General features: G+C 49.3%; 1 protein-coding gene across 2 annotated transcripts in view; it reads left to right on the plus strand.

Moving 5' to 3' along the window:
• The first annotated feature begins 4,406 nt into the window (after positions 1-4,406).
• The window catches only part of BICD2 (BICD cargo adaptor 2), a 98,381-nt gene continuing 89,668 nt past the window's right edge, over positions 4,407-13,119 (plus strand). For both annotated transcript variants that reach the window (XM_059823041.1, XM_059823040.1), the window contains exon 1: positions 4,407-4,646. In XM_059823041.1, coding sequence (XP_059679024.1) covers positions 4,407-4,646 — 240 coding nt within the window. The remainder of the gene's footprint in view (positions 4,647-13,119) is intronic.

Below are 13,119 nucleotides of genomic sequence, written 5' to 3' on the forward strand. Positions count from 1 at the left end.
ACGCACCAAACTCTTGAAAACAAATATTTTCAAGCCACCTGAGCCTTTCAGGTTCTTATTTTGAAGCATGTTTTATTTAAGAACAGTCATTACCATACCTTACCCAAACACCTAGCCAGTCCCAAAGTGTTCTTACCCCTAAAGTAATTTCTTTTTTCTTGAATAGAAAGCAAGGGAAGGAATTGCAGACTGCTTGCCCGGGTTCATTTCGCCTGTTTCAGGGCCAGTTTAAAGACTTTTTGTTCTGATGTTCACGATAGCTGAGCTGTACACAAATGCAGGGGACAAAAGGAGAATGAAACAATGATGTGCTGTACCACCTTATTTTGGTACACTTGAACTAATCCAAAGTAAAATATAAAAAGAAAGGTGTTTTTAAGGATTCTCATGTCTGCAGTCATCCCAATTTTAGGCACAGGTTAGGCTGGCTTTCCGCATTCATTCGGCAGGGTTTATCAGAAAATTCAGCTTGTTCGAAGCTGATCGTGCCTGCAGATACCTGAATATTTTGCAGCATTGGATTAGAGTGCCTACGTGCTTTGGGGTTTGGACTCAGGTTAAAGAAAATTAGCATTGCAGGGCTTTGCCTTTGCTGTGATTTTTTCCACTGGGGAAAAAAATTTCTGTGGGTTAACTCCCACAAGAAGAAACACTATCCAACTTTATTTTAGTATTGAAGACGGTTCCTGTGTGATTCTACCACCTTGTGCTCAGTGGTTAGCTTTAAAATCTCAGCAATAAAAAACCAGACCGAGACTCTGCCTTCTCCACCCGTTGTGTACTGTAAAGGCACTGGGCCGTGACACCTTGAATATCAGTGGGGTAACAGCCAAGGCTTTGCATTAACGGAGTTTGGGGACAGTGAACAATGCCCGTCGTGGGCAGTGGCCTCCGGCTGTGCCCAGGAGGAGGCGATGGGCACGAGCCAGCCCGCGCTCGTGGACCCATTACAAGCTTTTATTATGGTGCATCGTTACCTTGAGTGATGATGGGAACCTTAGCTTGGACAAGCCACTCCAGTTTTCTAAAACTGTGCAGAAATGCTTTTGAAATAGCTATTGTCATATTTATAATTGCTGCTGGGTATTTGCCTTTGCATCTTGGGCAGTTTATCAAAATAACAAAGCGTGAAACCTAGCAACAGATCTTAGTTTTAAGAATGACCTAGAAAACAAATAATTAGCCAATGAAGTCACTTGCGCTATGACGAGTCGATCGTCTCATCTCTATTAATCCCCAAAACTGGTCCGGTCTCACAATTTACTTGTAAGCCCAGCAATGTTCAGGATGTGAACTGAAGCTCCGTGTCCTGAGAGCGAGTCATTACGTGCAGATTTTGGTTTCGGAAAGGGAGGAGCACCAACGGGCAGCTAATTTCTTCAAGTCTGCAGTGCAGAGAAAAACCTGAGCACGATGAAGGCTCAGAGAGTATGAGGCAAAAGAAAACAAGCCAGTATTTATTATTAAAAATACCTTATTGATGCATCAGTTGTGAATGGGTGGGATTAGCAATGCTACCTAGCAGGGGCAGACAAAAGAAAAACATAAAAGGCAACAGATTTGAGAAGAAATCCTAATCCTTTAAAACATAGGGTGGAGGAGAATCTGAGAGACAATGTTTTTATTTTCCTCCATTGGGTTTAAAAAAGAATCAGGACGTTTAAACTCCCTAAAAATGTTCTAGGTCGCACAGTGATGCTCGTGGTGGTACAGCAGCATAAATCCAGTGCGAGAGAGTGAAGATGCCTTTACATGAGAATTCAGCTTTATGGAAATAGCATTAAACTTTTGTTTTCACATTAATTTCATCTGGAAATGGTGAGTTGCAGCTACTGCCATTTTAACGTGGGCGTTTCTCGATAAATCCATGGGGGAGGCACGGTTTTGAAGGCCACCAGAGCTTGAGCCGACCGGGAGCAGGAGATGGCTCTGCCACCTCAGCGGAGCGTGCCTGGGGCAGGATTTTAGGGGGCAAGGTCCAGCGCAGGTCCCCTGCCAGGCCCGGGGTGCCTCCGCGTCACTCACCCCCCCCGGTGCGTTTCAAGGTATTCTGAGCTGGTGCGAGATTCCCACCACAGAGCTGTAGTATGGTTTGAGTTGGAAGAGGAGGACTTTGTTAATTTACACTTCTTTTATGATATATTTTTTCCGCCTTCCTAGCACATTGGCTATGGCACGTTACGTCCCAGCAACACCTGAATTGAGGGATTAAAAGTAACTCTGAGGAAATATTACTGACTTTAAGTGATCCTCAGTGACACTCCACCTATCTCTTTACTCTGTTCTTCATCGGATGTGCCTTCTCCTGCTGAGGACCCCTCTCAGAGGCACCTCTCGGTATCCAAATCCAAATCTGCGCAATTCATGATGAAGTAACTACCTGAATTTTAATGGATCCCTTTGGGGTGTAATACTAGAATTTGTCAACGCAGCACATTCCTTGAAAAAAAAAAAAAACAGTTGAAGTCTCAGGTTTCAGGTAGAAGTTAGAAGTGAGATGGAAAAGCCGACGCGACGCGGCGGTTGTGCCCGCCAGCCGTCCCCCTTCTCCATCAGTCCTTGGCTGGGCCAATATGAAGCAGAGATGCTCTTCCCTGTGCCCTTAGCTGCTGCCAGCCGACCCGTTCTCTTGGGAGGTAACAGAGGAGAAGCATATTTCAATAGGTTCACATGAAATGGGGTTGCTGGGAGCTTTTACAGTCCTGCGGCCGTATGGTCCAAACCTACTGAGGGCAATGGTGTGTTTTGCACCGGTTGAAAACAATGTAAGATCCCAGGCAGCCCCAGGTAGTGCCTAAAAGTAACAGATGCGGATTTTAAGTGAGCTTTGGTACATGCAGCCGACATGGATTCAGAGGAACATAAAAACCTGACGCCGTACCGATGCCGACATATTGATTACAGAGTGGGTATGCGAGTATTTTCTGGCTTAGGCCAGCCAGATATTTCTTTGCTATTAACACAGAATCACAGAATCACTGAGGTTGGAAAAGACCTGTAGGATCATCAAGTCCAACCATCAACCCAACCCCACCATGCCCACTAAACCATGTCCTGCAGTGCCACGCCACATGTTCCTTGAACAACTTGAACACCTTGAACACATCCCAGGGATGTGCTTGGCTGCGGGATCACGTGAGGGACTGCGGTTTTGTTCCCTGTAGGTGGATGGAGAATGAGTTGAAGCAGGAACTGTGCTGGAGATGCGGAACACCGGGCACAAATGAGATACTGGCAGCTCTGACGCACGCCCGTGGGGGCTGACACCAGGACCTGACATTAAGCTTTTCTTCTTTCCACGCTGGTGTGGCCTGCGATAACCTCTGTTCTGGCAAATGGGAACCATCCCACCATATCTGTCATTCCGTCCCCAGGCGTGGCTGCTGTTGGATCGCCACAAAGGGGGTTGTGGGGAGGTGGGTGTTGGTCTCTTCTCCCAAGTGACAAGTGACAGGATGAGAGGAAGTGGCCTCAAGTTGTGCCAGGGGAGGTTCAGGCTAGACATTAGGGAAAAATTATTTATGGAGAGAGCGGTGAAGCGCTGGCAGAGGCTGCCCAGGGAGGTGGTGGAGTCCCCATCCCTGGAGGTGTTCAAGGAACGTGTGGACGTGGCACTGCGGGACATGGTTTAGTGGGCATGGTGGGGTTGGGGTGGTGGTTGGACCTGATGGTCTCACAGGTCTTTTCCAACCTGAGTGATTCTGTGACTCTGCGTGATTCTGTGATCTCCCCTGCGCAGTACTCCCTTTTTAATACCCGGCTGCTTCCGAGGCCTCCCGAGGTCCAGCCCTGCGGGACGCACTCGTTCGCAGGGAGCCAGCCGCCCGGAGCCTGCGCGCGGTGGTGCCTTTTCTGCTGCACCCTCGCTTGGGCCGTTTCGACGCGGCGGCTGTCCCAGCAGGCCGCTAAAGCCGTGCCCAGCCCTCCCCGCCGGCCCCGCTCCCCTTCCCGGCCCCGCCGCCCCCCGCCGCGCTGCCCCCGCGCCGCTCCGCGGGCAGGGCCGCCGCCGCCCGGCAGGGGCCGCTCTCCTCCCCGGCCGCCGCCGCCGCCCCTCGCGGTGCATGCTGGGGGTTGTAGTCCGGCGACCGGCGCGCCCCGCGGGGCGGCGGCGGGCGCGGACTACCGGCCCCAGCGTGCCGCGCGGCGCCGGGCCGGCCGTTCCTTTTGAATGATTTCACTGCGGTCGGCGCTCGCGGCGAGTTTCGCAGCGGCGGCGGCGCGGCGCGAGGGGAGTCGCGGCGCAGCGCAGCGGGCGCCTCGCCCGTTGATGGCAGCCCGGGCGGGCTCTGCCATGGCCGTCCGCGCGCCGCGGCGCTGTTAGGAGCGGCAGACGGGCTGCGCGCTCGCCCCTTCGTCCGCCCGCCCCCCTCGCCGGCCGGGAGCCGACGGCCGCCCCCGCCGCCGACATGTCGCTGGCCATGGAGGAGGAGGAGTACGCCAGGCTGGTGATGGAGTCGGAGCCCGAGTGGCTGCGGAGCGAGATCAAGCGGCTCTTCCAGGAGCTGGGCGAGACCACCCGCGAGAAGATCCAGGCGGCGGAGTACGGGCTGGCCGTGCTGGAGGAGAAGCAGCAGCTGAAGCAGCAGTACGAGGAGCTGGAGCTGGAGTACGAGACCATCCGCACCGAGATGGAGCAGCTGAAGGAGGTGAGGCGGCGGCGGGGAGCCCGGCGGCAGGTGCCCGCCCTGCGGGGCGGCCCCGGCCCCGGCCCCGGCCCCGGCCCCGGCCCCGGCCCGGCCGCTGCGGCTGAGGGGGCCGGCGGCGGTTTGGGGAAGGTGGGAGCGGGGTGGGAGCCCGGGGGCGGTGGGCTGAGGGCCCCCGCGGCTGCTGTGGGGCGGGCGGAGGGTCAGCCCCCCCCCGGCCCCCGGCGCAATTTGGAGCGGGGCGCCCAGGCCGCAGTCTTGCTCCAGGCTGCGCCGTTAAACCCTTCCTTCCCCGAAATGACAGCTCTCCGAGGGGATCGCCTTTACCTTTCAGAGCGGGGGGGGGGGGAAACCAAACAACCAAAGGAAAAGGCTTTTCTGCCCCCGGCCCCTCTCCTGTGCGGGGGCTGCGGGAGGGAAGCGGGTAGGCGCTGCTCTTTCTCTTCCCCGCCCGTTTCGCCTCAGGCTCTGCAGGTCGGCCCCGGGGCTGCAGCCGGGAGAGGAGCCTCTTCGCCCCCAGCGCAGCTCTGCCTCCCGGCCGGGGGCTGCCCGCTGCTGTCCCGGCGCTCCTCCCCGGAGGGGGACCCGGGCGGGCCGTGCCTGCCAGGGCAGAGCCTGGGCCGGAGGGTTTTGACGGGGGCCGGGGTGTCTGTGGCGGCTGTCATCTCCCCGCTTTTGTGCGGAGGGAGAAACCTCGCGTTGGTGTTAATGACTTAAGGAGAAATGCTGTTTTCATAGGTCAACTGACGCGGACGTTTTTCTCATGCAAGATCTTCCCCAGGTCTAGAACACGGGAAAAGCGCTGCCGCAGGAGGAGTCCGCACACAGAGTGGCACTGACTTGCCAGCACATGTAGACACATGGTTAGCAATCCTGATGAGACCGTAGCTGATCCCCCGCCCGTCTGCTACAGAGCATGTCCCATGGGAACTTGTTTGCCTGTACCCTTGGTTATTTTGGTGGCTGTTCCCATGCAGGCAAACCCTGTGCTGCTGCTTTTCAACTGATTTAGGCCTTGCCTTGATTGCAAAAGATCTGATGCAGCTCAAGAGGTGAATAGATGTGGATTTATTTGACCGGTGCAAGCTGTAGCCGATGGGTCTTTGGTTTAGCTCATTCAGATGGAAATGGGTTAGAAGTAACATCAAAATAGGCTGTTTCAAAGGGAAAGTAAATACTTGTAAATGGACTGGTACAAATTCAGCTGAATCTGTGAACGCCCTCACTTCCTGCATCCTGTGTGTCTTTTGGTCTTGTAAATAAACCTTTATTCTGCTTTTATGATGTTAAATAAGCATAAGCCAAAGAGGTTAATTACTTTGAATTACATGGCTGTAAACTTGTTAACTAAATATGCAAGCTGAACTGATGTACCGCTATAACTAAAGCCACTTGAGACCAACATAGCAGCCTACAGTAGCAGAGATGCTACATGAAAGTCAAGGGTAGAGGCAGTCTTGAAAAGAAGGTGGGAGTGATAAGAGTTGTGCTAAAGGGAAAGAAAAGTCAGTAAACCTGTTTGGTAGGAAACGTGGCATCCAGAGGTGAAGGGACTGGCCCAACCTCATCCAGCCTGCCAGCGCCTGACCCACAAATGGCAGCCGGGTTGCCTCAGTCGCAGGTAGCGCTTTATTCCCTGGGCTGTGCCGTGCACACTTGGGCATTACATGTTTTCACTTTCAGATGGAAAAAGGCTTGAAGACAACTTCTTTTCATTCTTTTAGGGCTGCAACACTTCAGAAGCTTGTAAAAGAGACTGAAAACATGAAAATGGCAGGATCAGCAATGATTCACTCCTTTTTTGCTTTTGACATTCTGAAGGACTTGCTTTGTGTGTGCATGTCCCGTTGTAATTAAGTCAAAACCTGGGAGGCGAACAATTCTGGGAACAGCTTGAGGACTCTGCTAGTTAGCCTACACAGGGAAAAAGCATTGCTCCTCTAGCTTTTTTGTGATGCCATGCAGGAATCTGGTCTGCATTAGGGCTTGTAAACCTTTAGCAGATGCATGAAGCGTGCTCTCAGAGGAGGAGTTTACCTTCTTTGCTGTTTATGCAACTTTTTGCTTTTCCCAAGCCCGGCTAGAGGAGCCTTGCATACAAGACTTGCCGTACTCCAACCCAAAGGAACTCTACCTTGGGTTACCTGACACTTTCTTGGTGAAGGCAGGGGATTGCCGGTGGCATGACTGACTAGAACAGCAGTGCTTTCCACCTCTTGCTTCTTAACTGTGACTTCATGCAGCCTTTTAAAAGACAGCAATTCTAGCCTCTGTAAATCTTGTTTTGTTCTTTACTACATCTGGAGACCTCAATAGCACGAGGCCATGTTATGCTGAGTGCTGTGCAGGCACACAGCAAAGTTTCCTGTCCTGCTGGGTGTTACGGATTTGGATATACCTTCATTTGTTTAATTTAAGAAGCACCCCGTATCGTGGCCTTGTTCATACCGTAGGTAAATGGGCTCCGAGCGTGAGAACTTCGTAATATCATTTGTTGAAAGTACAGGCTTTTCTGCCACAGTCATCAGATCTTCCCTAGCTTTCTGGCCAGGTTCTCCTACCTGCCCCTCATCCCTGATTGTGGCAGAATTTCATAGCCTTAACCTCCGCGGTTTTATGCCTTTGGTAAGTGCAGATGGCATCCTCAGAGCTGTACCCCATTTTGTAAAGATTGTTTGTGTACACCCAGTATTTGCAATTCGGGTCCTGGTGAAGCTGGGGAGCTGTCCTGATCTTGCATCCACACCAACCTCTCTTTAGTCAGGGTCCTCAATAAATTGTCGGCTCTTCCCTGAGTGTGTCTTTTTACCTGCTTGCATGCTGACTTGATCTCGTATCTTTTATGGTAATTTGTGCTGCATTGCTTCTATCATTTTCATTTGAGAGAGCTAAATACAAATACAAACTATCTCCCCAGGCGTACTTAATGGTTATCTCAAGTCCCAACTTTGCTTTTGTAAAAGGGAATTTATTTCAAACTTTTATTAAACGTTACAGTTAAATAACACAGTTTTCCCTACTTCAGAGAAATAAGATAGTGGCTTTCATATAGTGAAATGCTACATAATCACGTTGCATAGTATAATTTTTATTGTTGTTTTTTCCCCTCTAGGAGATGAAGTAATAGAGAGTTGTTTCTGTAGGCTGTGTTCAACTAGTAAGTCATCCTGCGAGCCTTTGTCTGCGATGGCGCTAATTGTATAAATTATAGGGCTGCCTACCTGCCTGAGCCGGGATTTCTGTACTTACGGGGAAGATACGTAGGATCAGCTCTTTGTGTGCTCCGGCTCACAAAGGTGATTGTCTGGGGATTCAGTTATTGGCGTTCCTATGATTTGTGGGGGGATGTGGTGTGGAAGGTTAGCTTGGAAAAGGGGTTGTCTGCTTCGCTCAGTACTTTCAGGTTGCTTTTGAGATGTCAGTTAGATTTATAACTAACTATTAGCTCAGTTATGAAACCGGTTACTGTCCAAAGCTCCCTTCTGATTAAGTGGTCATGTTGTATTGGTGGTGGTAGACTAGTGTTTAAATCCCTTGGAAAACGTGGGCATTATATTATGAATTATTTATTTCTGTAATAATGTAAAAGTATGCAAGTAGACCGTGGCTGTCCTTTAAAAGCATGTGTCAGTACGCCACAGTTAATATGATGTATATGGTTGTATATGGTTTTTAAGGGGAGGGAGCTTACAAAGGAGAGCGGCAACGATTTGTACGTGACTCTTCATTTCTCTGTAGGGTGGCACTGGCTCTTGTTTCTGGTTTTTTGCCTTTAAGGGTCGTGTATGGACTTCATGCCATGCCATGAATTCTCTGTAGAGGATTCCTGGATAGATGTGGAAGCTGTCTTTGAAAGAAACGTCGAAGTAACACCTTGAGCTGCTTCATTTCCCATTAAGCTAAAGTGAGGTGTACTATGCAACTGAGGTGAAATGTGCCTGGACTGTAATATTTGTGCCGTTTATTCGAATGTACTGCTCAGGTGGAGTGTACAGTGTCTGTGATCACTGACGGAAGTTTCGCTTTGCTTAATTCTCTTACGTATGTAACAGTTAATTGGATATGTGATACTTTGTTCAGACTGGTTTAATATTTTTTATCTGTGCACATTCAAAAGTGGAGGAGAAATCATTCCCTTTCCTGTATACCTTATATAGTGCTGTATACCTTATAGACAGACACATAAGCTAGTTATTGAAGTAGCGGTGATTTTCCTCACTGGATTTATCTACTTCCAAAGCATTTTACCAGTTGTCGTGCTGTACTGCTGTGCTCATTTTGTGTGTAGGAACGTAAAGGCGAAGAGGGAAGAAATGTCCGGGCTAAAGTCACCTAACAAGCCAGTGGCAGACTGGGATTAACTCCTCTGTGCTCGTAGTTCAGTGCTGGGTTGACCAGGTCTTTCCATTTAATCATGGTAAATAATGACGTTCAGTAGTAATACCTCTAAGGCCTCAGGTACACCTCTGCAGCCGCCTCTTAACAAATATTCAGGTGTAATATTGATTCCTGCTGAAAGGGAATAACGTTGATGACATTTGAGATTAAAACCAAAGGGTTTAGTGCATAAAACAAAGGAAATGGTTTTTTTAAATAGACCAGCTTAGGTGAAATTTAATTCTGGTTATACACATGTAAATCTGGAATAAGAAAAGTACAACTACAAATTGATGTTGGGGAACTGATACTAGTTTTGCACATACTAGTGGAAAATAGTTCTACTTCTGTGAACCTGTCTTGTGGATTTAATGGTGATTGTTACTTGCACTCCTGCCACACTTGAAATGTAAGAAGAGAACAGAATTGCTGTCTCTAGTGTAAAATCAGACGGAAAACTGTGGTTGGGGTAAGCAAAATATTCCTATGCAAACTAAGCTTCATGTATTTTGATAAATCATAGTTGGTTTACATTAAGAATAGAGCCACCTGTAATTTTAATCTGATGTCTGCAGTGGTACAGACACTTGTACTGTGTTTTGGAAAAGCTACTTTTCTTACATATCCTTATTTTGGAGAAAACAAGCCTGAGAAGTTAAGCATTCCAGTTTTTCCTGCTGTACTAGAAATAGTAACCTGTAAGACTTCACGTTGCTAACATCGTTTTCTTTGCCAGTGTTGCTTGAAGTGCCTTTTTTTAAAAATCAGAAATAATAATATTCTTAAAGTGATGATTTCAGATTATTTTCTTGGGAGATTACTGAATTTTCTTCTTGGGTTTTTCTGATAAAATTCACTACACCATATGTAATAGAACATCCATAAATATCTGGGAGAATAGTAAGGACCTTCAAGTGGAATTAAATTATTAAAAAACCTCCATGTTTCTGGAGTCGGGGTTTTCCCTAAGCTGCTGTAGTCTCAGCTGAGAGCTGGGTCTTGGTGAAACGTGATGTTTTTTGTTTTGTGATGCCCGTCTGTGCTTTGGCCCAGAATGAGGGCTGTCCCTGACCCTCCAGCAAACATTAGATAATTTGTTTCTAATTTTCTACATTAGATTAAACCCAAGATTTCAAGAAACAAAGGTCTGGCAGCAGTAGTCCCATTTACTACATATTTTTCCCCTGGAAGTGCGGCAGCGCTGGGTGTTTGCTGTCCTGGTGGAGGGGATACAGTGAACTGCACCGTGGAACTGAGCCAAATTCTCCTCTTTATTCTTTTTCTTTTTTTTGTTAGCAAATTTCTTTTTTCATATTAGGTCAGTTCCCTGATTTGGGTCACAGGCGTTGCTGTGTGTGGTTGTGCAGGTACCACCTCACCCAGCGCGTGTTACAGCAGCGGCAAATAGGCGATGAGAGGAGCATCTTAAGCTAGCCTTGCTGCTGAGCTCGGTGGTGAAACCGCTGCCTGAACAGCCCAAACCGTAGCCTGCACAGCGTGCGCCGGGTCCTTCTTGCCCGTCTGCTGGGAATTAGGAGTCGTGGTGATGCTGCAGTGGCAACAGCTTTACTGTCAGGCTGGCGGTTGTGGTAGGGGTCTGTACTGGGATGTAGTCTGTCTTGCAACACTTTTTGTCTTCACCCAACTAAACTGTTCCTTAGAGACTCACACTGGGCATCCTTCGGCGCGCAGTCCCGGATGAGAGCACTTCAGAGCTGAGGCTCTGCATGAGGGATGGAGGGCTGCATGGGTGTTCCGAGAGCCCGGCGAGGGGGTCAGCGGCGGACGGACAGTCTCGGCAGGAGAAACACCGTTATCAACTACTGCACGCTGTGGCAGCCTCTCTCCGCAGGTGCTGCAGGGGAAGATTTCTTCACGGCGATACTGCTTGAGTGAACTTGGAGGGCTTCTGATGGGCACCGCTATGCGGGTGACGGCTGCGTGTTGTTCCTACATCCCTGAAGCGGAAGTTTGTGCGGCCCCTGAAGCGGCAGACATCCTGCCTGGAAACTGAAAGCCTCAAACCTACAGTCATCGACGTTTTGTCGCATGGGGGTTTTCATGCAGCTCTGCTACAGTGATACCCGCGGTTTACTCATTTCAAATCACAATTCTCGCTTGCCATTTCCACGTCTGCTGGAACAAACTCGCTAGTTTCAGGGGTGTTAATACCCAATTTATCTCTTTGAATTTAGGACCGTTTTTCTTCTAATCTGAAAGAAAATTCTAATGATTTGGAAAAATGCCTGGTTTCCCTAGGAGGGGGGCGAGTGGGTGGGAATAGCAGTTCTCAGGTCTGTGTGCTGCCCCGGAGTTAATGGATTCACCATTTCCTCTTTCGCTCTACTGTGTGTGAGGTTGTGACTAATCTGTAGCAGCGTGGGGCCATAAGATGACTTCCAGAGGGTGATGCATCCTCCAGGCATTCATTTGCTCTCTTTCTCTGCTTTTGGCAGACTGGGGAGAATTGTTTGTTCAGATCTGGTAACGCAGCAACAGAGGAATATAACGTGGGTTTGAAATATGATCCACAAAACCTTAGCAGAGGGAAGTGACATAAATAAACTTTGCCATCCAGATGAATTCAGAAGCCTCTATTTCAGAGAATGGCTGAAGTTTTAAGTGTAATAGCTGCGGAACTGTCACTTCTTTCTTACTGTTCCCCTTCCTCCAGCTCTTGTCTTCCTTCTTTCCACCTCCTGCTTTCCTTCCTCTCCTCTCTCCCCGGCTGTTTACCCTCTCTGGCTGAAATACACACCAGGCAGCGGACTCTGCCTCCGCATCCCATCGTGTGTCGGGCTCGCCCCGCAGACCGGCGTCGCTTTGGAGTGGGTAGATGCGACCTACCTGAAGAGTGCTAAAAGCTGTGCTCTGTCTTGCCCGTAAAACAGATGGGTTTGCCACCGGGGCTCCGGGGAAGCAGGGACCCACGTACCGTCTGGAGGGTCCTTTACACAGAAAACTGCTTGGCTCTGGGGTCTGTGTGCCTAGACGTGGGCCTAATTGGGAATGTTTGGCCCAGACGTAGTTGAAGCGTGGTGTGGGAATGGGTATGGTTTCTCCGCAGTCCTGTGGCCGTGTTCGGCACTTGGGGCAGGGAAGGTTGTGCCGTGTTTGGACCTATATAGCTCTCGCTGAAATGAATGGGGTATCTGGTGGTGTGCCGCACTCTGCTGTATGGCCCAGCCTCTGCGGTACGCCGCGGTCCTTTGGCTCCTTAAATCTTTAGTTTTACCCCTTAACTGCTGCCAACGTGCTGTCTGGATCTGAGCAAGCCTGTGGAGTGGTGCTGAGCGCTATGCTGTAGGCAACGAGGGAATATGATGGTAAATTCATTAGGAAGCCTCTCCGCATGTCCTGTCCATCAGCGCTGAACAGAACTGGTCCCGCAGTTCAGCTCTGGCTCCAAGGCAGGGAAGTGTATTGACCTAATGGATGAATAAGCTTATTTCTTCAGTATTGCTGCAAACTAAAAAGACATTTGAACTGCCATCTAACCTGCCAAAACCAAACAAGTTTCATTGCTTGCTATGCACAGAGAGTTTGTTACGTTCGATTTTAGTCTCTTTTCAAGGTCAAGATCCTTTTTGTTTTCAAATGACCAGCAGACGGTGTTTGTTTGGAGCTTGTTCTGTTGCATGTACTTACGACTCTAAAGTAGAAGGGATTTTCTTGCACTCCCTGCACACAAGGCTGTGTGTGTTCTGAGGGAGAGATTTGGTTGTGATGTACGGTGTGGCTGAGTATCATGACATGTCTGTAGTCCGACCCAGCTCTTGCTAGAGCTCAGCAGCGGGTTGCCCTGCCAGTGGCTGTGAATGAAACTTTGGGACAGTATGATGTTAGGAAGGAAACAGAATGCCTTTTCAAGCAGTCAGTATATAATTATTTTGTGGTTTGCTCTGATGTCATTCAGAGGGGGGCATTCTGGCCTTTGAAATGGGAATAGGCTATTGTAGGATGAATGCAACTGTCCCCAAGAGGCAATGAGCAGAAAAAAGCAGTGTCGTGTAGCATGTACCCTCAGCTTTGGTACATATTATCAAAAGAAGAAAGATTATTTTGCCAAAACATGCTTCCCTAAATAAATTTTGGTCTC

This window comes from Gavia stellata, chromosome 12, assembly GCF_030936135.1.
Source record: "Gavia stellata isolate bGavSte3 chromosome 12, bGavSte3.hap2, whole genome shotgun sequence".
Lineage (NCBI taxonomy): Eukaryota > Metazoa > Chordata > Aves > Gaviiformes > Gaviidae > Gavia > Gavia stellata.